Source organism: Calidris pugnax, unplaced genomic scaffold (assembly GCF_001431845.1).
Source record: "Calidris pugnax isolate Ruff unplaced genomic scaffold, ASM143184v1 scaffold157, whole genome shotgun sequence".
In the NCBI taxonomy this organism is placed as follows: Eukaryota; Metazoa; Chordata; class Aves; order Charadriiformes; family Scolopacidae; genus Calidris; species Calidris pugnax.
The window spans coordinates 585,846-612,319 of NW_015090992.1; the positions used below are offsets into that span (position 1 = coordinate 585,846).

Here is a 26,474-nt window from a genome sequence, read left to right on the forward strand (position 1 = left end):
CCCCTTCCTTGCCGCCCCCCATCCGGCAGCACCCCCTTTTTGCCTGTCCCCCCCAACCCCATACTCCAACCTGCGTCCCTGCCCGCCGGGCGCCCGCCCTCCCGGCCCCCTTACGGCACCGCGGAGTCGTGTGATTGATGGAGCTGGGGGTTTTGTCCTCGGCTGTGAAATACGGTCTTTTAATTAGCGCCGTTATATTAAAAGCAGACGTTGTGTGGGGCTGCGTTACAACTAACAGATGTGCTGCAATCGGGCTCTTTTATTCAAGCCTGCTACAATATTAGGACACTTTGGCGTTCGCTTCACTTTGGCTTCTGCTGAGAAACTGGGCAAGATCTGCTCTTTCTAGTGTTCTGGGGAGTTCTTGGTAATTTGAATTAGTTTGTTAATCTTTACGGCCAGCCATCCCTTCTGCCTTGTGTCAGACGGCAGCATGAGGCCAATTTTTACAGCGAGACTTCTAAGGCAGTATATGAATGCGGAGCCAAACTCATCCCTTGCATGTCCCCAGTAGTTCCAGCAGGGATGACTCTGGCCTGCTGGTGCCTAGTCTGCCTCTCCTCTCCCTACGAACCACTGCAATGAAATAAAACAGCTTGGAACTCCTTAGAAGTGGAGGAAAATTTTGTTCCTTTGGGCAGGGTTTTTTTGTAGACATCTTTGTTACACACTTTTTTTTTTGTTTCGTGCGGTTGGTTTCATCCCTTGTGTGTGCATAAACTTTGGTTTCTACTTACACTGATTTATATTTTTATGTATACATTTACTTGTTTGTCTGTGTGACAGGCCAAACGTATGTGGCTCTAGATTCCATTCGTACTGTTGCCCTGGATGGAAAACTCTCCCTGGAGGAAATCAGTGCATTGTTCGTAAGTGTCTGACTTCAAGTTTCTACTGCCCTAGGGGTAATAATAAAAATAAATATTCTTCTGTGAGTTACAGTGCCATTCAGTATTAGAAAAGAAAGTTCAGTCTGAATTTTTATTTTTAAAAAGAAAAAAAAGAAAAAAAAAAAAAAGATGCGTTTATAGGTCCATATTTCTTGTAATTGAAAGAATGGCCAATTGCTGTATTTTTTTTAATTTGCTGTGTTCATCACTTAGCTTTTTAAAAAGAAGAACACAACAACGAACAAAAAAAGGAAAAAACCTTCCATAAATCAAATAATCAACTATAGTAACAGGAAAAAAAAAGCCCAAACGTCTTGATATAAAGCAAATCGGATCTGAAGTTGTGTGAAACTTCAGTGCTAGGCTTGGAATTACAATCAAACGGAAGACTTTTTTACATCTGGGGTGCATATTCTCTCCCCTGTAATTTTTAGTTATGTTTTAATAGCTATAAAGCATGTAGACCCAGATTGCTGGCTGGTCATAACAGGTACTCTGCTGACAGATATGGCAGTTGACATGGCTTGGTGAAAAAAAGGGAAAAAAAGGGGGGAAATCTGCTCAATACTCTGGTTAGGAAATGTTGTCTCCCTAGGAAGGAAAAGGGAGAATTAAGTTGAATTTTCTGTCTGTTAGATAAAAGCTGGTATTAGACACATACTTCTTACAGTCCCTGAATTTGAATGTGAGTCTGTTCCCATTCATCCTAGTCTGTCACTGTCTCTTTTGCTCGGAAGTACGCTCAGCTTCTGCATTCGGGTCCAAGAACATATTGTCCTTTACATAAGCAGTGAAGGTCTTTGTAATACTCTATCTAACAAACAGCAGACTTTCAGGACTAAACTAGGGAAGGAATGAGTTGTAAGCCAAGATCTGCCAAACCCAAAGGTGGCTTTTGAGCCATTGCTTTATTATTCAGGACTATCGACCTGCTCACATCTATCTGTTTTACATGAGTGAATTTGCCTTGCTAATATTTCTCATCGTCGTGCCATGTATCACCAATTTTCATCTAAGATTGACCTAGCATTTCCTAGCAAAGGTTAACCAGGTCATTCAGAGGAAGATGCTGGTATCAATACCAGTGGGGAATAAGAGGAGCTCCTCAAAATGTTTGGTTCACATTTATAATCTCTTACGATATTGGCTTACTTAAATGTAAACCCAAGCTTTTAAAATGGATTTAGGCTGACTAAGATGCCATTATTAGGTTTTCCAAATTCAGCTGGGTGTCTAGCTCGAATGAAATCAGGAGGAGACAATTATTTAGGTGCTTTTAGAAATCCTATCCTTAAATTGTGACTCTTGGTGCCTCTTAAAGACCTTGGACTCAGGTCTCTTCACATACAGAATAATCTTTGATTTACTATTAATTTATGTACACAAAGGACATCTTTCAGCTCCTGTTTACTTCCTGGAGCATAGTTGCTGCTCTCTTGGCACGTTCAATGGGTGAATGATTTTGCCAGACCATCTGTAAGATTGGCTGTGACACTTTTCTATTTGTATTTTTGATGAAGGTGTAAGAGCAGAGATTTCTCTGCTTACATTTAACATTTGTTGAGATGGTGGCCCCTCTAGTTAGAGCTGTTTAGCTAGACAAAGCCTCCTGCACAGAATGATGGACAAGCTAGCAAACTTCTTATTGGCGAAATGTTGATTATCAATAGTGCAGGTTGTAATTGGTGATTTTAAAGTATTATTTCATGAAGAGAGATCTATGAGCTAGTGGTAGGTCAGAGGAAACTATTCTGACCTTCGAGTGTTTTTAGTTGATAACATGATGATGGTTGTTGGTGGTCTGTGAAATATTTACAATTAAAAGTGATCTTTTATCTAAAAAAGAAAGTTCTGGCTGGGTTTACTTTTTCTTTAAATAAAAGAAACTCTACTGATGAAAGCATATTTAAATATGCTTTCAGCTATATGGCTTTCAGTTGATAAAAAAATATTCCCTAACAGATAATAAACTAACAAAATGGTCTAAATGTAGACCTTGCTTCATCAGGAGATTCAGCTTTGTTGTGTAAAGATGGACAGTATAGTGATATAAGGAAAACAGCCCTGTTCCCTGTGTTTGTTACGAGTCCCGTTTCCTACTTCTGTGTCTGCTAATGGAAAAAAGTATATCATATCAGTTAGTGGTATGTCTCTGATTTCAACTGAATAGCAACACCCCACAAGCTCCTTCACCTCCCATGCCTTTATATTTAGTGCATAGTTGTAGAGGAGTTTGATGATAAATATAGATGAACCATAGTCCATCTTTGTGATGCCTGGAGAGTGGTGTCAGTGGACCACTAATGTGGCTTTGTCTACTCTCATAAAGAAAATGTGGCCCTTCTTGGTGTATTGTCAAGGAGGATGCGGGCTTACAAAGTCTGGTCTGGTTTGGTCACGTTCAGCATCAGTGGTGGAGAAAGGGTAAAAGGGAGCATGTAAATTTCAGAGGAGGCATGTTTGAATTCTGTAACAGGGCAAGAAAACAATTTGCTTCCTTGTGGGAGTTGCATTTCATTTCTGCATGTTTTTATGTGTAAGAAGTAGAGCACAAGCATTCTGGGAAATGTCTTATCTCTGCTTGCTTCTTTTTTTTTTTTACATAGCCAGGTGTTTCATTTTTTTCCTTTTATTTTAATGTATATAGACAGGTAGTCGGTTTATTCTTGGCAGATCATCTGCCAGAGGTATTTGTTCTTTTTGCTGTCCTTCAGTGGAGATGTTCTTCCAGCTTATTTGATTACCTCAAAACACCAAAGTTATTTACAAAGAAACTACGATTCTTGCTTGGGTTTTTTTTTTGGCTTTACAAGCTGTCTTTTTTGCACAATATGTTTTTTGAGGCCTTCCTGTGCCATACTGGCCTTGAATGTTCCGGGCTCTCTTTTGGCACACTTGCTAATCCAGCTAGACATATTCATTTGGATCTCCTTTAGAATCTGGATTTAGCCTTTAACTCTGTTGTGGTTCTGTTGTTCCTTTGTGCAAGGAAGCTGCCTTGGCTGGTGAGCCAGGGGGAAAAGGCACGGCATTGATGCATCAGGGGATACCAGCACGGTGGGCATGATATGCACACGTAATACGGTGTGGACAGGCTTCCCTGGCATTTTTTTTATAAAGTCAGTTTCTAAATGACAATGTGGAAATACTTGAGCACAGAAAACTGTATTTAGGGAAACTACACAAAATTTGCAAAGACCCGCATTTGGACATTGACTTCCCACAGAACAACTTTGTGTAAAGGATAGATAATCTTTGAAAAAAGAGACCCTAGAATGCCTCTAAGATAGTGATTATAAGAGAGAAGCTGTACCATAAATTGTCGTTTATGACCTATATTGTTTATATTCATTCAAATCTTGGATTCTTGGTAGTTTTCTACAGGTCTTGTGGTCTAAAAGAGAGAATTTTAATAATTTTACATTACTGATGTAATAGGGTGGTATTTCTAATTTGGTAAAGAGTTGATTATCTGGTTTTAGTGGTCAGACTAGTGTTTGAATAGGCCATATTTGATTCTGTTTGTCTTTAAATTTGTCAGAGATACTGATTATACCAAAATTCAGTTTGCTTTATTTGACTTACAGTTACTTTTGCATGTATATTAACTGTCTCAATGAGCTGAGCATTCAAGTGGTGGTTTTTTGCTTTTTTTAAAAAGCAACTGTTAACATATTTTTAGCCTTTTCTCCCTGTAGTTTGAGACTAAGGTTACTGTTAATCACTGTGTTTTTAATTATGTTTCTCCTCAGCGATTTGTAGAAATAGCTGTGGTGATGGATTTTGTTCCCGTCCTAATATGTGCACTTGTGCAAGTGGACAAATATCACCTACTTGTGGATCGAAATCTAGTAAGGACTTTCTATATTTACTTTCGTTAGAGATTTCATTTTAAGTAATTCTCTTTGACTATCAACTTAAAAATAGCTACTGTGTAAATTCTTTACAAATAACTTGTCGTTACTGCATGAACGCATGTAACTTACACTTCGGTATATCTCTGGGTTTTGATAAAATTTGATATACTGTGTGTGCATGTTTACTCTGTGTGACAAATTGGAAAAAAAAAAAAAGAGTGTTTAAAGAGATAAGCGAGTTTAAATATGAATGCCTGTGGTATTAACATTTTCATTAAGTCCATTTTCCTAAGGAATAAAGATCGTACAGCCTTCAAGATGGTTAAAAGCTCCAAGTTGCTGAATATAGTAATGGAGAACTCTAAAAAGAAAACCCTCTTCATGGCTGCTTTTAAATGGAATGGCTGACGAATGGCTTAGGGTTGGTTTGGCTTAGGTTACAAGAATACCTGAGTGTACACTTAAATAGTGTATGATCAGAGGGATGGAGCACCTCTGCTACGAGGACAGGCTGAGGGAGCTGGGGTTGTTCAGCCTGGAGAAGAGGAGGCTCCGGGGAGACCTAATAGCAGCCTTCCAGTACCTGAAAGGAGCCTACATGAAGGCTGGGGAGAACCTGTTTAGAAAGGCCTGCAGCGACAGGACGAGGGGCAATGGCTTCAAGCTGGAGGGGAACAGATTTAGATTAGAGATTAGGAGGGGGTTCTTTACTGTGAGGGTGGTGGAGCACTGGAACAGGTTGCCCAGGGAGGTGGTTGAGGCCCCATCCCTGGAGATATTCAAGGAGAGGCTCGATGAAGCCCTGGGCAACCTGGTCTAGTTGGGGGTGTCCCTGCCGACTGCGGGGAGGTCGGACTAGATGACCTTTGGAGGTCCCTTCCGGCCTGGACAATTCTATGATTCTATGATTCTATGATATTGTACGAAGGCCGCGTCTGCTTTGGGACGTCTGGGTTGTAGCCCACCTTTGGCTCCCGATGTGTTGTCTTTTGCCTAAAGCTGGTGTCTCTCTGCAGCACAACAGTGCAGCATCAGGTGCATGAACGGCGGGACCTGCGCGGAGGAGCAGTGCCAGTGCCAGAAGGGCTACGTGGGAGCTTACTGTGGCCAGCGTAAGTCACAGCCCCGCTGCCCCTGGGGATGATAGGCCCACACCAGGCCTCTCGGCTCGCCGCCTCTCCTTGGGTAGAGCGGGGAGCTAACAAAGCCCATCTGCTGAAATTTGAGTATTGAATTTGAGTATTTTCGGGAAAAAAACTTGGGGAGCAATGGCCTCCTTTTCTTACCAGGTGATCACTAGTCTTCCGTTCTCTTTGACGAAGTTTCTGCTTCTCAGAGATAGGTTAAAGCATGTGTTTCTGTTTTCTGCTTGACTAAGGAAAAAGATTAAATACTGTCTCCAAGCTTTTGGAAACCTTTCTGGTTTGGCAGACAAGCTAGAAAGTCAATTATTTGCCCAGCTCTACCTATCACAGTGAAGTGTTTACAAGCTCTACGAATCCAGCAAATAGTAAAAAATCATTAGAGGCTGCAAGGTTGAAGGCAGACTCAAAGTGTATTCTGAGGTCAACTGGCTACTAATTAGCTGAGAAATTAGTTGCTGCAGGTAGTCTGAAGGAACTAGAGACAAACAGGAGACAGCTAGGCTAAGAGCAGTTAGACTGAATAGTGTGGAAGAACATCATTTCGTCTTAGTTGTTTTTGCATATGCTGAGGACCAGTCTTGCTCTTGCTTTAGTTCTATCTGGATACAATTCTGTAAAATATTAGGTGATAATTGTAAACCTAAAATGTTACCCTACTGACAGTCAGATTTACTTTTAAGCATTTTTGGCCCCTTCCTGCTTATTTTAATGTATTGGATCAGCAGCTCTCAGATAGGGCATATCTCCAGTGAACAAATGAAAAGAGGATTGAATTTCCCAGCAGTGGCTCTAAAGCAATCCTGAAAATCTGAAGAGATTGTGGAGACTGGTCTCAGTGCATAGGATAGTTAAAATTTCAAGTAAGATTGAGTACTTGTCTTCTAGACACAGTATGGAATAAATGTCTGAAAAAATTTCATATGTCTTTATATTTCTTTTTACTAAAATGTAATTGTGTTGTAAAACTACTGGTTAGTTGTCTCACTGACATACCACTGTCCATTAGTGCAGTAATGTGACACTTGCAGACAAGTATCTTTATTTTGTGCATAAGATGTATTCTCAGTAAAAAGTATTTCAGTTTTCTAGTTCTTGATAGGAACTAAGGCTTTATCACATTTCCACATAACAGTATACTTTGTGTTCCCCATTGTGATATAGGAGGCCTGTGTACATTTTTTCCACTTTGAAATACTTGCCTTTGCACTGGATACTCAAATATATTAAAAATGTCACTTTCCAGCTGGAGAGACCTGGGCAGGAAGGCAGCTTGGAAACTTGTAGACCAAAATCTCTTTGCTGTTCTTCAGAGCCACTTAAAAATAGTGGGGCTGTCCTTTAAGGTGAAAGACTTCGTTTTGGAACATATGCTAGTTCTGAACTGAGCTATAGATCCTGGGAACAATGAGCCTGAACTGTCTTCCTTTCTAACTGAGGTTTCAGTACTTTCACAGGAGGCTTTGTTCTTCATTCACACCATTGATAAATAGCATGAGTGGATGCTCCAAAGTCCCACAACTGTAAAGTCCCTTCTCCATCTATGTATAGTGCGGATTTATACCCCAAAAAATCTTTTTAATTCTTGTTGGAATCTTATAGGAAACTGGTTTTGAAGGTAGTTAAAGATCAGTTAAACTGGCAATTCTTTTCCCTTGCTCGAAATATCACTTCTGCCAGCAGCATCAACTCTGAGAACTGAGTTATCTGTCTCTTAGACTCCCCAAGCCTCCTTTATTGAAATGTTTGTTGCTTTTGTGACTGAATAGCAGAACTTAATAATTGGCTCAAAAAACCTCAAACCAGTTGATTTTTTTATCTGCTAACTTCAGTGGTGGATATAAGTTTTTACGATTAGTGACTAGAGCTGTGCAACTATTTAAAAATACCCATAAGTTAAACATCTGCTAAGAAGCTGTGCTGAATATGATTAATTAAACAGCTGCTTGCAATTAACATTAAACAGGTGCTTATAGAATTTGGGCTAATGGAATTTGACTTGAACAATCATTGTTGCTGGTGATGATGTGTAGGAAGGAGATCAGTTTGATCTTCAAGTCCAGAAAGACTTAGAGCAGTTGACAGGAAAAAAAAATATGTTTTAATACTGCATGTGGTAGTCTTTGAAATATCATTACTATAATACTTAAAACTTTTTGTTGTTGTTGTTAATTAAAGCTGTCTGTGAAAATGGCTGCCAAAATGGAGGACGCTGTATTGGACCTAATCGCTGTGCATGTGTCTACGGATTTACTGGCCCTCAGTGTGAAAGAGGTAAAAGAAATAAATACAGAAGGAAATTATGAGTGGTCTGTCCAACAATACTGTATGTACATATTTTATGCTGTGTATTTTCTGGCTGAGCCAGTAGGCTTCCAGTAAACCATTTATTATTTATAATTTTAGAAAGTGTCTTCCTTTTTAGAGGAGTAGCCGCGTTTCAGATGGGCAAGTACAAAGCTGTCACAATTGGTAGGAATTTGAGCTAATTTAAGCTACTTGTTTTGTTCATGTAATAGTTAAAGCGTGAACTGTCAGCTACGTGAAATAACATTACAGCAAAATTGCTGGTGGTGTTAGAATTGCGCAAGTTTAACTAACTGAAGGATTGTTTTTCTGTGTAACACCTCTTTCATAAGAGGAAGTTGGGAAGTTATTTGCTCTGGTTTGTTCTATCCTATAGGAGAAAGTCAGAGATGTAGTGAAAAAACCAACCAACTACTGTAACACTGAGATTGGTTCCTAACCCCGTTCTTATTCAAGAAAACATCTTAGACCTGGCTTAACTTAACAGTTTTTTCATGATCTGGGGGGTTTATTTTAAAATTTTATGGAGAAATCCCTCATCCTTCTTTTACGGGCTTAGAGAAACTGACAAAGTCAGTTTTATTGATGCTGAACAAAACATTTTTAGGGTTACACTATATGATTAGCACACAAATAATTAATGCACTAATTCTGTATATATAGATTTAGAATAAACCTGCTTCCACTCTCAGAAATCTATACTTCTTGCTTTTTAGTAAATCAGAGCATTGTTTGTATTTTGAAACTAAGGAAATACAGTAATGTCCAATGGCTCAACATTAGATGTAATTGTAGAACCTATTGTATGTGCATCAAACTGACAAGTGTAACCCAATTTAGAATGGATTTTTGGTGAGTGGATATAGTGAGGATTTCTTATCAAAACAATAACGTACATTCTTTAATATGAAGCTTAAGAATAATCAAAGGTGATACTGAAGAGCTTAGGGGAAGTATTCTTTGTCTTCAAGTTGTTGTGTTTGTGAATACATCTTCTCATCAAAAAGGGATACTGAAGAACTGAGAAGTCATAGTGTGAAATGCTGAATGCTAGTATGCATTATTATCTTATTCCTTTAAATTGTTCAAAAGATTGTCAATACTAAAAATGGGAATGGGATCATTTGCATTAATAGAAAATAGAAAGTTACATTCTTAATTCACATTAGCAATGGACAAGACACCCACTCAAGTGGGTAGTAGACTTCCTAGATTGATAAAATAATTTGAATCAGAAAGGACCTCCACAGACCATCTAGTCCAATACCTGCTGAAAGCAGGTCTAATCAGATCAGCCTGCTCAGGTCCATGTCCAGTCAGGTTTTGAACTCCTTCAAGGATGGAGATTCCACAGCGTCTCTGGAAAACCTGTTCCAGTATTTGACCACTCTCATGGTAAAAAAAAAAAAAAAAAAAAAAAAAAAAAGCTTAATATTTAGTCACAATTTTGTGTGTTGCAACTCGTGTATGTTGCCTCTTGTCTGATTTCTGTGGACTTGCAAGAAGAGTCAGGCTTCATTTTCTCTGTGTCCTCTGAAAGGGTGGTTATAGGCAGCAATAAAGTCCCCTTGAAACCTTCCCTTCTTAAGGCTGAGCGAACTCAGTTCCCTTGGCAGCCTTTCCATACAGGGCAAGTTCTCCAGCTCCCTGACTAATTTGGTGGCCCTCCCCTGGATGTTCTTCAGTATGTCCAGTTCTTTCTTGTATTGGGAGTCCCAAGCTGGACACAGTACTCTCATGCAATCTTAAAACTGCCAAAGGGAGGTGGAGAACCACTTCCCTGGACTGGATGCTCTACTCATCCTGTTACAGCCCATGCAGCTGGCCTTCTCTGCTGCAAGGGTACACTGCTGCTTCATGTTGTCTACTAGGACCCCATAATCCCTTTCTCAGACCTCCTTTGCAGACAGTTAACCTCCAGCCTATGTTGTTCCATCGGGTGTTTCCATCCCAGATATGAGACTTCCTTTGCTTTTGATGAACTTCATAACTGTCTGCCCTTTTTTCTAAGCTGTCCAGATCACTCTGATTAGAAGCCTTGCTCTCCAGCACATTGACTGGTGCCCCCAAATTAGTGTCACCCGCAATATTGCTGAGAGTGTGCTCTTGTACCATCACCTCGCTGTTAATGAAGACATTAAAAACTGTTATTTGTCCCAGTACTCATCCCTGAGGGCCTGCAGTGGTTTCCTGGCCTCTAGCTGGGCTTTGCTGATCACAACTCTTTGAGCCAGCTGTCCAGCCAATTTTCCCCTCACCTTATCTCTTGTTCACTTATTGAGCCTGTATCTCACCAACCACTCTATGGGAGCCTATCTCAAAAGCCTTCCTCAAGTAAAGCAACATCCACTGCCCTCTCCTCGTCTGGGCACCAGTGACCTCAGGGTTGAAAGTGGTGATGACATTTGCCCTTGGTAAATCCATGCTGGCTGCTCCCAAACGCCTTTCTGTCATTCATGTGTTCAGAAATGGCTTCTGAAGATAATCCTGTGGAATTCTCTGTTTCAAAGACAGCTCTGAAGTGCTCAAAGCTGTATATATATATATCCTGAAAATATGGTGGTCTTGCACCATTTTTTTATATTTGTTGACTGTGAAATGGAAATAATTACCATGTAGATGAAGGAAATGACTAAACCAAATACTGAAAAAGCAAGAGTTTCTATTTGCTGTTCTAGGCTGTTTTGTATACCCACTAGATGTCACAAGCAACAGAGAAATGTAAAGGATGACTTTGTTTCTTTGTCTCTAATTGCTTGTCATGTTCAGTCTTAAAACCAGATTAATTTACTTCAATTCATTACTGTTGGTTTAGGTTTTTGCTGTTACATGTTACATCCAGCACATTCTCTAGTTGTTTCTTATGAACCAAGAGCAAAGACTCAAATCTTCTTATATTTTGCTTAGCGGAGAAGCATTATTTTACTAAAAAACTCTTAATATTTAGAGCCATTATCAGAAACATGTCTTTGTAGACTGTATCCCTGCCTTCTAGCTATAATAAGAGACTACCAAGTCTTTCAGTTTAGGATGAATTTTCAAGGGACTGGACAATACTAGGTTGCTTTATAGTTTGAGCTTTGTTCATATGGAGCTTACATTTGTCCAAATTCAACAGTCTAAGCTGTGTATCCAAGATGGATGATAGTTATAGATGAACTATAACATGACAGAATTGTAATATTTCAGATTTTTAATTTCTTTTTGTTTGATTGCATTCAGATTTTTTTATTATTTATTGCCAGACAACTTGGTAAGCTTGATTTTTGTCCCAGGTAGAAGCAGTCATTCCTGGTTAAGACTTGTTTCTATTCTCTAACTAGATTCAGGACTGTGGAATCATGTTAATACGTATGACAGGCTTCAGCTGTGATGATGGCCCAAAGTTTTTAATAACAGTGGTTATACTTGAAATAGGTTGACTTGTTTAAAAAATTCTAGTACGTATTGTAACTTTTTTGTGGTGATGAAACTACTGAAATTTGCTTTCTTACAATTCATTTTGAAACTTTAAGCAGCAGAATTCAAGCCATGTAAAGGAATAAAACACCAGTATTTGGGCATCCATATTTCTTGGCTGTCCTTGAAAGTCTTACCGTTTCAATTCTGTGTGTAGAATGCTATTGTTATACAAGATTTAGGCTACATTACACAGTTATTTGGAAATTGAGGTATTGTAATTAAAAGTTTACATTCCCTTACTTGAAACTGGAGGTAGAAAGCCAAATTTGCTTCTATCATTGTCACAAAAATAGAACATAAATGTAATATATATAACTGCATGTATAATTTGTATATCTAATATAATATAATATGCTTTTACAACAGTGGACAGGGCTAAATAAGATTTCACCTAATCTCTTTGTCTTGGTGTTGACTAGACTTTATTCAAAAATAGAAGCTGTTACTAACTTATTGCTAAAGATGATTTGTGTAGTATGTCTTGGTAATGACTGTAAAAAGTCTCAAGTATAGTGACTCTAAATGTTATATTTTTTATGCCATACATGAGCTGGAGTATATGAAAAAACTGTAAACATTGCCTTAAATGCCTAGTCTGTTCAATAGTAATTTGCAATTAACGTTTTTAACCTAGTAAGTTTATGCTTTCCAGCAAAATGCAAAAAGCAATGATTTCTTCATCTGTTGGTTGCAATAGTTGCCTGTAATACTTTACAGTAAGAAATGCCTCTGTAGTTTAATTTTAAACTGAGTTTAGCAGCAGTTCATAACTCCTTAACGAAAATTTTATAGTTTAAGGTTATGTGAACTTCCGTTGCAAATCACATCAGAGTTATAAGAGATTTTGTTTTGTTATTTCTTTTACATGGCTGTGTTTTAAATGCATACTTTTTATTGTTCTGTAAATTAAGTTCTTTTAAATTAGGTATTTTCTTCCTAATATAGAACATATGTAGCTTTCCTTCAGATTGGCCTCCCAGCCTCAGTTATATGATAAAACGTGACTGCTTGTTCAGCTATCTGGGCTCCAAGCAGACTAATTTCCGGGCTGGAGACAGGAGGCTGAGCAGTAACTAATGACTGGCCTGATTACAGTATTTAACTTGAGACTTGCTGCTGGGCTAACAAGAAAGCAGAACCTGTTTGGGAGCTCATGCTTTGCTTTCTGATATATACAGTGACCTTTTATATTTCCTATCAATGTTTGTTCTTTGGGTCAGCTTCTTGCCTTTGATTTGTAAATACACAAGATTTGAGCATTTGATTTTATCTGTTTTTGTTGTGGTGTTGGTTTTTTTTAAGGAAAAAAAGTAGATGTTGAAATTTTGTTGTTAAATTTTTCCCAGTGAAAAATATTTAAAAAAAAAAAAGGAAACAGATTGCTTAAGAGACCTCATCTTCTATCATACACATAAGAGCAGTTTTTTCTAGCATGGCCAGTTCTTTTGGTTTGTCAAGACTGTCTGAGCAAATTATATATGTATTACTGCACATGGACTGTGCATTTTTTTAATTGATGATGTATAGAGGTATGAAGCTGTGGGAAAACAATGATATTTTCTTCCTTCTTTGTCATGGGTTAAAGGGAGGAAGAAGCAGTGGGAAAGGAGAGTTCTGTCACTGATCTAACTTTGCCTTCCTTGTAGAAGGAGAAAGAACAGTACTCACTTAACTCTGTACTTAAGTGGTTTATAATGGGAGGCAATGGAGTTTAGACTGAGTAGAAATGCATAGCTTGGGAAGAATATCCTTTTAAAGAAGAGAGAGAGGATTTCAGATAAAGCTAAAAAGCTTGGGCAGGTGAGAAAAGAGGAAAAAGGAAGAAATACAATAGTTGCATATAGCGTGGGAACTTCTGGAATGGGAGAGCTTTTGGGTAGTTCTCAGGAAAATCGCTGCTAATGTGTCTTAGTCCAGTGTATCTGTTACACCTAGTATTCCCAGTACAAGTGTCTGGACACTTTCTCTGACTATCTGAATTTTGGAATTCCTGTCTATAAAGGAGATGGGCAGAATTGAGAGCCCACACCTCATGACAGATGCAATGAATTGTGATTGGGGCAGCTGCCTCCCAGTTACTGGGTTAATAGCTAAGACTTTGCGTTAATACAGCCAGGTAGTCAGTAGAAACCCTTCTCTGTGCAAGACAGCAGTTTTTATGCCAGTTCCGCAGTGCCTACAAGAACTTGGCCTGTGCAATTGAAGAGTCCTCCCTTACAGAGTAAGGGAAGAGTCTCTGGGGTTGGAGAACAGGATGGCGTGGAGGACAGTGGAAAAGTTTTGAGGCAGAGGATGTAACTGAAATAGAGGTTCATTTTGTGGGGTAGAAGAGCATACATCCAACGTTATATTTCAGATCAGTTACCTTCATCTGACTGTTCTGACAGGAAAATAATCAGTGAAGTTCCTATGTCTAAGGACAATGGAAGAAAAGGGGAGAAAAAAGAAAAAAAAAATAGTTTTTCTTGAAGAGGATGAAGAAGCTAATCAACAGCATAGAGAAAGGGGTAAGAGGAAGTAAAAAGCATTCTCAGTGAAAGTGTTTAGTATATAGTACCTGAGGCAAAAGAGGAAAGAACAAAGGAAACAACTGGAGTTGTACTGAAGAAACTGATTGGCACTTAAGAGTTACAAAGATATTTTTGGATAATAAAAATTAATAAAATTAAGCTTCTATAGCAAACTGACACAATTTTATATAGGGCTCAATACTTCTCAAATATATTTTTATTATAAAGAAAACGTTCAATTCATATTTAATCTGTAGTGCTGCTGAAGATGCTTGTGTGTGCTTAAGTGACAGTGATTAGGTGTAAAAGAATCAAGGAGGGAATGCAATTCTTTAAGAAACTACTCTTTCCTCTGACGAGTATTCAGAAACTCTTATAACTTTACACAACTTTTCCTTATTTGTTGATGGTAGCAGCAACATGAGAAGAAGTGAAAACTTTTGGGGGATGTATTCAGATCTTGTGTATTTCGTCTTACTCCTGGCAGAACTTCTTGCCATGCAGGCCATGGCAGGTTATGTCCAAGAGGCTTCCTGTCTGCCAGCTGTGGTGAACTGCTGAACGAGCGACTATAGAAGGACCTGTAGGTTTTCCTCAAGTTACGTGGTTTATTTTATCTGTCCCCCAATGATTGTAAACTTCGTTGAGGTGCTTTAAAGCAAAAATGCTCTTTTGATCAGTGAGTTCTTCTCTTTTGACAGGAGTCCTGAGGATACAACTTTTTAATTTTGCTGGGTTTTGCTTTATAATGGGTACTATTAGCCTGAACTGAATAGAGGTTCTTTATGTGGGATAGGATGTGTGTGTGTGTGTGTAAGTGGGTCCCCACTCTGAAGAGCTAACTGGACAAAGCAAGTATTATTACTCTCGTCCCTGCCCCCAAGACAGGCTCAGGCACGTGAGGTTGTTTCTTGTTGAAGGCTGAGCAGGGAAGCCTCAGCAATCAACCTTAGCAATCAACCAAATATCCTGAGTTTCAATCTGAGGTTTTAACTGGAGGGATCATCCTGCCTATTTTGTTCAGGTGGTGTGAGACTGTTGAATGCTCTAGGAGTGAGGGTAAATTAAAATGCAGAGCATTTTAGGAGAAGGCAGGAAGAAAGGAAGGCAGTAACATTAAATTAAAAATAATGACTAAATACTGCTGTCAGATATCAGCCAGCATTCTTCTTTTCTTCTTGTCATGTGTCCTGGTGTCTTTTTTTTTAATTATTATTAGTGCACCATAAGAGGAATATTTACCTGCTAAACACCAATTTAATTCATTTTCAGTTTGCTTTTTGCCATTGGGAAGTGGAGCGTAGGGTCTTGAGCTATTTTCTGCAAATTCATGAAGGCAGTCATTCAAGGCCCATTGAGTAAGGGAAAAAAAAAATATTAGTTCACTGTAGCATACTCTAACTAGTCGTCCAGTTCACAGGAGGTGTTCATCACCGCTGGAGTAAACACAGGAGTTACATCATCAACTTTAAGTCTAATTTAACTAAAATCAACTAAATTTAATCAATTTGACTGAAAATAAGTTAGTGGTAGTTTAAAGCTCTACAAAATAGGAATCTTCCTAAAATTTTTAATTTTCACAATGCCTTCCTACTTAGTTTAGTTTCTAAATAAAAAACATTTCTGTCAGCTTTTTCCACACATAGTGGAAGCAAATTGCTACAGTGGTGGTATTAATTTAAAAAAAGATTCAGTTTAAAATAAAAAAGCAAACCTCTAATTCCACTCAGAGACAGTAAGAGAGAACAATTGCAAATACCTGCAGCAATAAGAGGTAGAATTTTGTCTGACAGGTAAGTACCCAATTGAGGAAAACAGGTTAGATTATCTGTGTTAGACAAACCTGCTAGTTATTTTCATTGTTTGTTTGAGACTAGCGGTGTCAACAGGTGTCTGTAGTACATACAATTAAGTACAGTCCCCGTTCAGAGAACTCCTTTTCCTTCTACAGGTTTAGACCTGTAGATATTTGCACGCATCAGTCTTTGACAGATTACAGTAGTTCTGAAGGGCACATTCAGAAAGCTGCTTTCATGCTCGTAGGTATCAAGAGCTGCTAGGATTACACGGCTGTGGCACTACATTACCTGATTTTGCCACCCGTGGGTTGTCTACAGTAACAGTTTTCAGATTTTCCTTCCTTTGCATTTCACAAGCTGACAAATAACTGTTTAAAGCAGTAAAAACCCCACAAGATGTGTACAGAGTGTATGTTTATTTGTTGTTTGCAGGTATCTGAAAATTTCTATCTTCTAGCTGTGCAAAAGATTTAACAGTTTGCAATTTAAAAAAAAAAAGGCATGAACCATGCTGAACATGGCAGCAATGGTTAAGAAAGTAGTGTAACCCCAGTGAGTATCTTTCTCTGGCTTCCCTCTTTTCCTTTCTTTGAGTTCTTCAGCATGTGATGATTAGTATTCCCTCCTTGCCTGCTTTTCCTCTGGTTGCATTGTTGTAGTCAGTCTGTTAGATAAGTATCTAGCAATGGGTACAGCAAACAAAGCCGCTTTATACTAGAATGCTAGTAATGTATAGCACATACTTGCAACTTACTTGCATAATTCTTATTATTCATGTGAGTGTAGTACATGTCTCTGAAGGCAGAAGACCAAAGCTGTTTGTGCTGTTTTGGACAGAAATGATCGTGTTAGCAGACTTGGGGAGTCTTCACAGATGCAATGGCAGCACAGTCGTTTAGCTGAGAGGTATCGAAGTGCCATTGTACTAATCAACTGAACAAAGACAGCCTCTGGCCTGGAGCACTCCTGAGGCCTGTTACTACACATAAGAAGAGGGAAGGATGCTTAACCTGAATAGGACCCTTCCCAGGAAGCCAATAGTAGTAGGGAACCATTTCTTTTAAAAGTCTCTGGTGTGATTGGAGGATCAGTTCCTTCCTTTCCTTTTGTGGAGAAATCAAACCTTGCAGGAAGCAGAGAGCTCTGGGCATCCTTCGTTCTGAGTGACTTCTGAACAGCACAACTCATCAGAAACAGCCTCAGCCCCTCTCCCAATTCCAAAAGCTTTGAGTATAGATCAGTTACAAGTTCCTCCAGAGCTGAAACCGGGGAGGAAAAAAAAAGAAAAAAAAGAAAAGAAAAAAATCCTGAAATTTGAATGACACTATGTTTCTATCCACAGACCGTAAGCACCAGCAAAAGAAAAAGGTAAAAATCCTTCAATGAAGCAGCCTTCCTACTTTTTAGTGTAGCTGCTTTTGAAGCGCTTGAAATCTTTAATGCTTTTCAGGTAGTTCAGGCCTATGACAAGGAAGTATTAAAGTGTTAAAGATGTGCGGTTATTGCACTTTGCGTTAGAAATTAAAACAGAATTTTTATGCCTTTAAACTAGGTCTACAAAAGGAAGATGCAAATACAGATTTGAATAACCTCTTCCAAGGACTAGAAAATTTTCACTGGCGTAAAATGGAGTTCTCCTGCAACTCAGTCACAGGGAAAGTTTCTTCACTTCAGTTCAGGGTCTAAAAGGCAAGCACAGTAGCTACACTGCTCCAAACTGTGAAATGAAAGAACAAACTGGCAGGATGGTTATAATCTTTACTAGTGACAAACAGATACATTTTCTTCATAAACATTTTTTTTTTCAATCTATATTTGGAAAGTACTGTTTTCTACTACCTACAGGAGGAACAAGTCCAGGAGAGCATAAAATACTGGGGTTTTATGTGCCAGATAGGACTTAGACTGGATTATGTTCTGCATCTAGAGATTGTTCACTGAAAAGTAAAACAAGGATCTGATAATAAAGAGCAATGGACCAAAATCATAAAGGGGGAATGTGTTGCAGAGGAGAGGGAAGATGATGTCTTTGGAAAATTCTATCTAGTCTTATCTCTTTCTTTCCTCAGTGAAAATTTTACTCTCTCAAATGTATTAGAATGTGACTTTTTTTTTTTTTTTAATTACTTCATCATGGGTCATGATGGGTTTGTTGGAGTTTCAGGAGAAAAAATTATTTCTTCAGAAAAATTAGGAAAATCATAAATTTGATAAAAGTAATTAATTTGTAGTATATCCAGAAAAAAAATCTGGAGATATTTGCAGAATATCTAGTTAAGTTAGGGATGACAAGAAAATTGAGACACTTATCAACAGACATTGTCTTTAAAAAAGAAAGTGCAAAGCCCCCTTGAAATATTTGAGTGGACTTGGTCAAATTCAGCAAGTGCTAATGTTTTGTATTGCTTATATAGGGATTCCATGCAAATTTTAATATTGGAAAAAAAAAGAAATATCTTAAATTAAATTAAGAAATATCTTAAATTAAATAAATTAAATTAAAATGAAGAAATAATGAAATTCTTTGCTTTTGTGCAGATATTAGGACAGATTAGACATATTTACTGATAAATTTACAGATACTGTGTTAGAGGAAGTTTGAGAGATCCTCTGGGAAGTCAGGAACCTTGAAAGTTGTTTATTTCTATAATGTTTACAGAAGTTTGAAATTGTGTTCAGTTTCTCTGTTGTTTGTAAGTTCCTGTGTAAAACTCAAAAAACCTTTAAAAATTCTACCCATTAAGAGCTCCTTCTCAGGTATAGTTTGAAACACTTTTCATGTTTTATAGAAGTTTATAGTACCCAAGAACATTCGATGAATGGAAAAAAGCTCTTGAAGAGAGAAGCAAAATTTTATATATAAAAATTTTCTCTTTAAGAGAAGTTTTTCTTTCCTCTTCTTAGAGAGGAAGTCACAGCATACAGGAGAGCTGTCATCTAAAATCAGAACAAAAGGGCAGTCTAGGCTAGGATCCTATTGCTGCCAGTTTAACAGGAAAAGTGGCATTTCCCGAAGTATTTTCCCAGAGTTGGGTAGTTTTGTGGCTTGGGACTTTTGTGAGCAAGTGGCATTGTAATAGATGTAACACTTTGTTATTCATTTTTCTGTGGTGCTTGTGACCAGCTTTGTTTGTCCCTTTCCTCACTCCTGAGATCCCTTAGGAGTATGTGAATTGGTGTGTGTCCCAGCGTTCCTCCCAGTGTGAAAATTAGTCACATACTCCCCATTTCCCCTTTCTTGTTTCTTGCGCATGTAAAGAACTTCTCTCAACTTTTCTGCCTTGTTTTCTTGAAGAGAGGCTGTATCTGCTTCTACCTAATAGGATTGTGGATTCATTAAGGAACTACACTTGGTATGTAGGGTTTGATTTTCTTTCACAGAAGCCGCATTGATTCTTCCACTGTGCTATACTTACCAGTATTGCTACTCCAGAAAAAACCTAGCTGTTGAAAAAAGGAGGCTTATGGCATACTTCTTGAATCTGAATGTTTTTTAAATTCAGATTGATGTGGGGATGAATTTAGAAATGGAAACTACAGGAATTCTCCATTTTCTTCTTTTCTTTTTTTGTTGGTTTTGGTTTTTTTTTAATGCAAAGACACGTGAATTTCTGTAAACTTGGTAATACAGTCGTGCTCTAGCTCTGAGGGGTCTATGTCTTCCTTTTACCCTCTGACTTAATCTGCTTCATTGGCTTATGTTAATTGATTGGCTTTTAAACTTAGGTGATGGATTCAGTGTATGGAAACAAACAGTCTTCTGGGTAATGTTCCACTTCCTCCAGTTCTTCTGTATGACATTTTTTGATATTAATTAATTTTGTAATTAATCGGATTTTGAACAGAAGTCTTCAAATGGAAAGCCTTTAACTGTCCGCAGGGTACAGCAGGAAAATACAAGAACAAGGACTTTACTCTTTTCCAATCTAAGTTTTATGAAGATTTTCAAGTCTTGATGAGGTGAATCAAGAAGTAGTTTTGTCTCCCATCCTTGGTCATTGGCCTGCATGCTGACAGCATCCAGAAAAAGCAGTTGTTGCAAATATGAAAACTGGACAGAGGCTGTCAGTCCAGGAGATCCAGTGCCTTGGACTGAAGCCTCAGTATATACAAGTGATTAAAGCAAATGAACAACAGCTCCTGTGGTGGTTTGATCCTGGCTGGCAGGCAAGCCCTAACCCAGCCGTTTGCTCACTCCCCTGTAGTGGGATGGGGCAGAGAAATGGAAGGGTGAAAGCTGAAAACCCTGAGTGAATGTTTGTCACCATTTTTATGTGTGGCCATAATGCCAATGTGGCCTTATCTCAATATAGGAAACATATGACTAATTCGAGAAAGTTGTTTCAACGGAAACAAACTAATATTTTCTTTAGAGTGAAAACAGATTTTGATGCATTTTGTTCTTATACAGTCATGGGGGCTGCTGTGACATGGTTTGTGTATGTTTGCAAATGATTCCTGCTATTTAAAGAATGTGATTTTTTAACTTGGGAAGTTGAATTTCCTCGTTCTTTTTCTTGTTCAAAAACGTTTGAGTCATCCAACCCATAAAGCAGGAATAATACCATATAACAAGTTGCGTAGCACAAGAAGATCATATCAGTGTGTGTATATATATACACTAAGATTAAAATTTCTTTGAAAGGATTTAGTTCATAATTCATAGTCATAGAAATCATTAGCATAATTTGAAAAACAGTCACAGAAGAATTAACTACATTGTGTTGTTTGGGAAGAAGCCACGACATGGCCAAAACGAACAACGTTGCACAAAGCATGTAACTGACAAATATTTTATCAATATTACGAAGAGGACTGTTTGACAAGAATGAGATTTGCCATGAGCCTTTGGGAAGACACTGTTTTTTCCTGTTTTAGGAGCTCTGTGCTCAGACTGGGTTGCTCTGCAGTTCCTCCCAAAGAGCCAGCGAAGGTTCTGGTGGTCTGAATTTCTGGTTGTTCTAAATGCAATGAAGGGAGGGTGTTACCTGCTCACATGGCTTAATTAAGGGCTTGAAATTTTGTAAATTAAAGATTTACATAGATGACAGATATCTATCCATACAATGGAAAGCAAATTGCTAGCAGAAATCTTAAAATAGCATAATTTTTTAGCAGTAACTAAGTTGATTACAATAAAATGTGATTTAATTGTAACTGATATTTAGATTACGTGTTATTGGATCAATATGAAATATGTTTCTAATATAGTTGTGACTGTTGATGGTCTAGTAAAGGTAGAAGAAAATGATGACGTTTTCAGGCGAATACCTCCTTAGGAACAGTGGTTTGTAGGGGTCTGTTGCTGACCTTTCTTTAGATGACTCTCTATAGAGAAGCTTCTTCATTATATAATTGTATCTTAAATTAGCCAACTAATAGCAAATATTGATATGCAGGACGTTCAAAGCATGAAAAGCCCAAAAGAACAGCAAAGGAGAGTCAACAGAGATACCAAATAAAGTGGGAGTTGAAGTGTTCCTTATGAAGCAATGAGCTGTTGAAAAGAGTGGAAGGAAAGCAGTCAGGAATCACATTGAATAGAGTGAAAGCAGCATGGGTAAATGGTAAAATCTGCATCAGACAGGAATTGACAAAAAGCATTTTGATGAGCCACATGGAGAATGTAAACATTAGTGCTTCAGGTCAGTTCATAACCAGGTTTCAGCACATTGTTGTGGGTTCACGGCAGCGGAGCTGTACATACTGCAGCACTATCAGCACATTTGAAAAAGCTGTAGTAAGTTACTGGCTGGAAGTCTTGACATGCTGCTAAACTCACTGAGGTGTTAAAAGCCGTGCAACGAGGATTTTGGATGCATTTCAGAAAAAGCAGGAGGGATATCGCTAAGGTCAGTTCTTACTGATTTTAAATACAAAGTGGAAAAGAAGAAGAGGTAATAATAATCCTCCTAAAGGAAATATTGCTAGAGAACTAGGGGCACAAGTTCATCTGCTGTTCTCTGAACCTTTAGCTGCTGTATGTGCCCCACTAAGGACACTCACCTCAGCATACAGCTTTGTGGCACTGTGACAATCTTGCAATTTTTTTAGCATTTTTGTGTGTTTTGCTATTGTGGTATGAAATTTGTTTTTCAAAAGAGTAAGTACTGATTTGGCAGGTTATTGGACACATCACTATTGTGAAGACGTTGTCATCTTCAGGCTTAAGAAAACATTTTCTGGGGACTGCATGCAGACTTTTCCCACATGTGCACAGCTTTGTATTTTATGTGTGCTTTGAGCTCAAATAGGGTATGGCATACATTATGTGTCCTAAACAAATGGATGATGACAAAAGATTCCCTCATTCCAGTCAGTGGCTTAATAAACATGGTGATCTCTTTTTAGTCAGGGCTGAGGAGAGACAGAAAATATTGCAGTCTGATGACCATGTATGTTCTCTTCCCTGCTTGATTTTTTCCTCTTGGGAGGCAGGTGTGTAATACCATTTTAATGTGAATACAGCATTACAGCAGCTAACATTGTCTACCAAGAAGAGATATTTTACATCTGTCTCACATTATACTGATTCTTAGCCTGCGAGAATCCAGTAAGATTAAGTGTCCTGATTTTTCAAAGGTGATGAACAGCATTTCTCTTACTGACGTTATTAGGAGCTCCAGGTGCTTCTTGGAAATCAGGCTCTAATATAACTAACAGGCTTGCAAAATACCTCCAATTCATTGCGCTTTCAATATGTGCAACTTATCAAGGAAAAATATGCTTATAGCTGATGTCCAGACCTTCTCTTCAAACCTTTAAAATGTCAGAATAAACTTTTCTCATGCAGGAATCTTTCTGTTGTCTTTCTCTGTGTCTATAAATCTCTGGCTTCGCAGAAACAATTCTCTGCCATGCCTTAGAAGACACATTGCCCTTGTGTCGTGATATCCAGCCCTGTGGCCTGCTTTGTCCTTCCTGCTCTGCTCTTCCTCCCTAATTGTCCCCTCATGTTGGGATGAGGCACAGTAGGCTGTTTCTGTTATCCTCCCTATACTTTCAGTGCAGGAGTGTATTTCCAGGGTGCAGGAGTGTATTTCCAGGGTGGATAGCATTCCTCAGACCCTGACTCTGCGTTACTCTGGATCTGCAGTTTTCTTTTTGGGACTGACAGTAAATGACCTTCATGTGTTCATGTGTGAGCTAAAGTTTTCCTCTTCATCTTCAAGACCTCAAGCTGTGTCTTTGCTTTGCGTCTGAAACTTAAAACCTGGTTTATATGGTAGATGTAGAGAGTATTTTCAGTTCTTTTGAAAAGAAGAATGTAAGGGGAGAATTCTTGCTAATTTTTTACCTCATTGCAACTATTTTAGCTGATAGATCATACTGTAATGTGACTTTTTTGACATCGTATTACCAGAAACATCATGTACCTACCTCACACTTAGCTGTCTGATGCCCAGAAACTTTCACTGCTTCTGAATACTTGTAGAATGCAAGCTTAATCTGCAATATCTAAAATAAATGGAAAGTTTAAAAAAGACCTCCCATCTAAACCAAAACCATCTGAAAATAATAAAATGTAACAATGCAAGAGACATTTTCCAGTGTAGAAATTATATCATTTGAAACTGTAAGATGTTTTCTTTCCTGAGAAAAAAAATATTTATTTATTTTTTGAAACCCTGGCTTATTGAAAGTTGGAGATCGGTGGCAGAAATCTGAGTAGTACAATTTAGAATCTAATCTTGCATTCATTAGGTAAAGTATTCCTTTTGTTATTTGACTGCTTTATGCAAATGTGAAAAGATGTTTTTTCTTTATGTTAGAGTTAAGGTGTATAATGCAAAGTTCTTTACTGTCAAAAATTAATTTCAATGGAATTACATAAAATTTTCACTCTTGTGATTTTGTAGAACAGGAACTAATGTTTCTGTTTTCAGTCCCCTTTTCGGACCCTTTTATTTGCTTATTTTAATTGCAGACTGAGTTTTGCCACTTGTGTACCACTGCAGAGCTCTAAGGCTCCCCAAGGCCATCAGGATCCTGCCAGATTTACAACTTTCACAGCAAGCTGCAATTACTGTTTTATTACTGTAAAGTTGACTGATGATGCTCTTGTATAACCCTACTTCTTGCCCATAGAAAAGATGTTTGGATTGAGGCGGAAGAAGGGGCTTTATCAAGTGATGTCTCTGATTTCTGGCAGTTGCTGGAGTGATCATCCTCACTCGTAAACCAATGTAGAGAAGGTGATTATGCTGTTTGAACATTGTGAGACCTCGGGTTGCTCACAGGTGGAACAGTGTCACTAGCAGACTGAAGATCTATTTATCTCCTCTTGACAAGGTATCCAATACACTGTTTGAGTGTGGCACTAGGAATGGCTGGAGTTCTTAGTTCTTTTCTGCCTAGGGAATCACTTCATTTCTATAAACATATCTTAGATGATGAAAACTTTCATAATTTGATGAGTACCTTATAATATAAAAGAATATAAAAGTTATTTAAACTGCAGATCTTCACATTAGTTAAGCAAAAACTTTTCTAACCAAAGAAATTTCCTTTATTTCATTTTCTGAGACAGCAGCTTTTAAAGAAGTAGAGTAGTTTTCTTCTGGTCTAATTGCGTTTTAGAAATTATTTTTTTATTACTGCCATTACACTCCAAGGGTATAATTCTATTGCTTCATAGTGTTTTGTTTTTACAAGTCCCTTCTGTCTCTATTGCCAGTTCTCTGCATGAAGTTACTCTGCTTATTGTCTAAATCAAACATAAAAGGTTCAAAATTACAATGAACTGAACCAAAAGCATAGTTAGTTGTGATGCATGCCAATTTATAAAATATAACATCATAACAAGCAATTTTTTTTAATGCTGTCATATATATTTAAGGTTTTGTGAGTACTTCAAAAATAGAGCCATATGATTGCGTTTCACTATGCCTCACCTCACACTTTTCACTTGAAGAAGGGAAAAAACAAACACAGGAAAATGCATAGAATGGATTAGGAGAGGAAGGGGTGGGGACTGCCTATAAAAGAAGTCAAAGAAGCCTAACACAGAAACTTGTAACAAATCCAGCTTTATTGAAATGTAGTGGAAAGATTTCTATTCATTTCAGTTGGGTTAACTAAGGCCTCTCCAGGAGGAAAGGAAAAGCCCTTGAACACATGGGATAGAGTTTTGCTTCTGTGTTGGTTTCTAGTAACATCTGAAAATACAGTGACATACATTGATTTAGCACACTCATGGAGATGCTTTCTGAAGGAAAGGCGGGAGGAAAAGATACCTCTCACTAGACTGGTTTACATAATTAAACAACCCAGACAAACCCCAAGTCTTTTCAGATGTGATAAAGGGACAGAGATCCTGACTACTTTTACATTTTTCTTCAACTGTTTCAGCTTTCTCTAATAAAAGACCTCACCTTTCTGTATACATTTTAGGTAAAGCTATGTATCTAAACTAAAAAGTATAGTAGTACAAGTTCTTACAAGATACGCTTCTCGTCAAAACAGTCAAGGAGCCAACCCATCCTCATCAGCAATTCTAATTCACTTTCAAATGCTGGAAACAAGAAGAGATGAAAATATAATAATTAAAGTGGGGTGAAGCTTTAGTGTTTGTCCCTTGATTTTTTTGGCTCTAAGTAAGGTCTTAATTGATACTATGTAGTCATAGTTGTTTAACTGATACTTTGTGTTCATATTTGGTTTTAAATATTTAAAACAATGTCAGAAAATTTTGAGCCATACTACATTAATGAATTGTTAAGCTGAAATGGCTTCATCGCAGAAGGGCTCACAGACAAATTAATTGAAATTAAAAAACAAATATAGACCTTTCTTATTAGTATACAGACAAAATTTCAAATGTCTTCAAGTAGGCTTTGGAAGTTCCTCTCTCTCTCTCTCTCTTTCTTTTCTGCCCTGACACTGATATTGGTAGCCAGTTTCCAGTGATCTCCACTGTTTTTTGTCACTCTGGTATTTAAAAAATTATCCTTTGGAAGAGAAATAGGAAATGTAAGTGATAAAACATTTTTACACATCGTTCAGTAGTCTCAAAGAGAATTCTGTTGTTAAACTGTTGAAGCTTGTAGGGTGTATTGGTGGCATTAGTTATGTCATTGCTCTGGGTGTTTTTAGTGATGGTAGTTTTGATAGCTATATACTTTCCCCACATTTTAATAGCTATAATTATATATTGTTATTCCCAAGTGTGCAAGCAAGCTTAGTAAAGATATGTTAACCTACTGTATTGTTTGCAGTGTTGTGTAGATGTAATTGTGTATGTTTATACACACATATATACGAACATACGAAGAGGTTATATTTTATATTTTTAATATAAGTAATAAAAATATGTACTTACTTTTTTTATTTTTCTGCATACTTTTATATAAATAGTTACATATTTTATGTCATTGGTGTCACACGGAATGATCTAACTTACTCCTGAAAAGGGGTTTTACAGCCCTTTATGATACAACACAATTGTTGAATTGTTTCACCTTAGGTCTGTGTACACAGAGTTACCAAAGTAGAGCTGAGAGAGAGG

At 37.8% G+C, this 26,474-nt stretch overlaps 1 protein-coding gene across 1 annotated transcript in view; it reads left to right on the plus strand.

Annotated features, from left to right (window-relative positions):
- Nucleotides 1-791: 791 nt before the first annotated feature.
- Nucleotides 792-26,474, plus strand: part of FBN2 (fibrillin 2) — a 168,459-nt gene continuing 142,776 nt past the window's right edge. Inside the window, 4 exon segments of the mRNA XM_014954806.1 lie at nucleotides 792-869; nucleotides 4,643-4,741; nucleotides 5,764-5,859; nucleotides 8,068-8,163. Coding sequence (XP_014810292.1) covers nucleotides 4,690-4,741; nucleotides 5,764-5,859; nucleotides 8,068-8,163 — 244 coding nt within the window. The 5' untranslated portion in view covers nucleotides 792-869; nucleotides 4,643-4,689.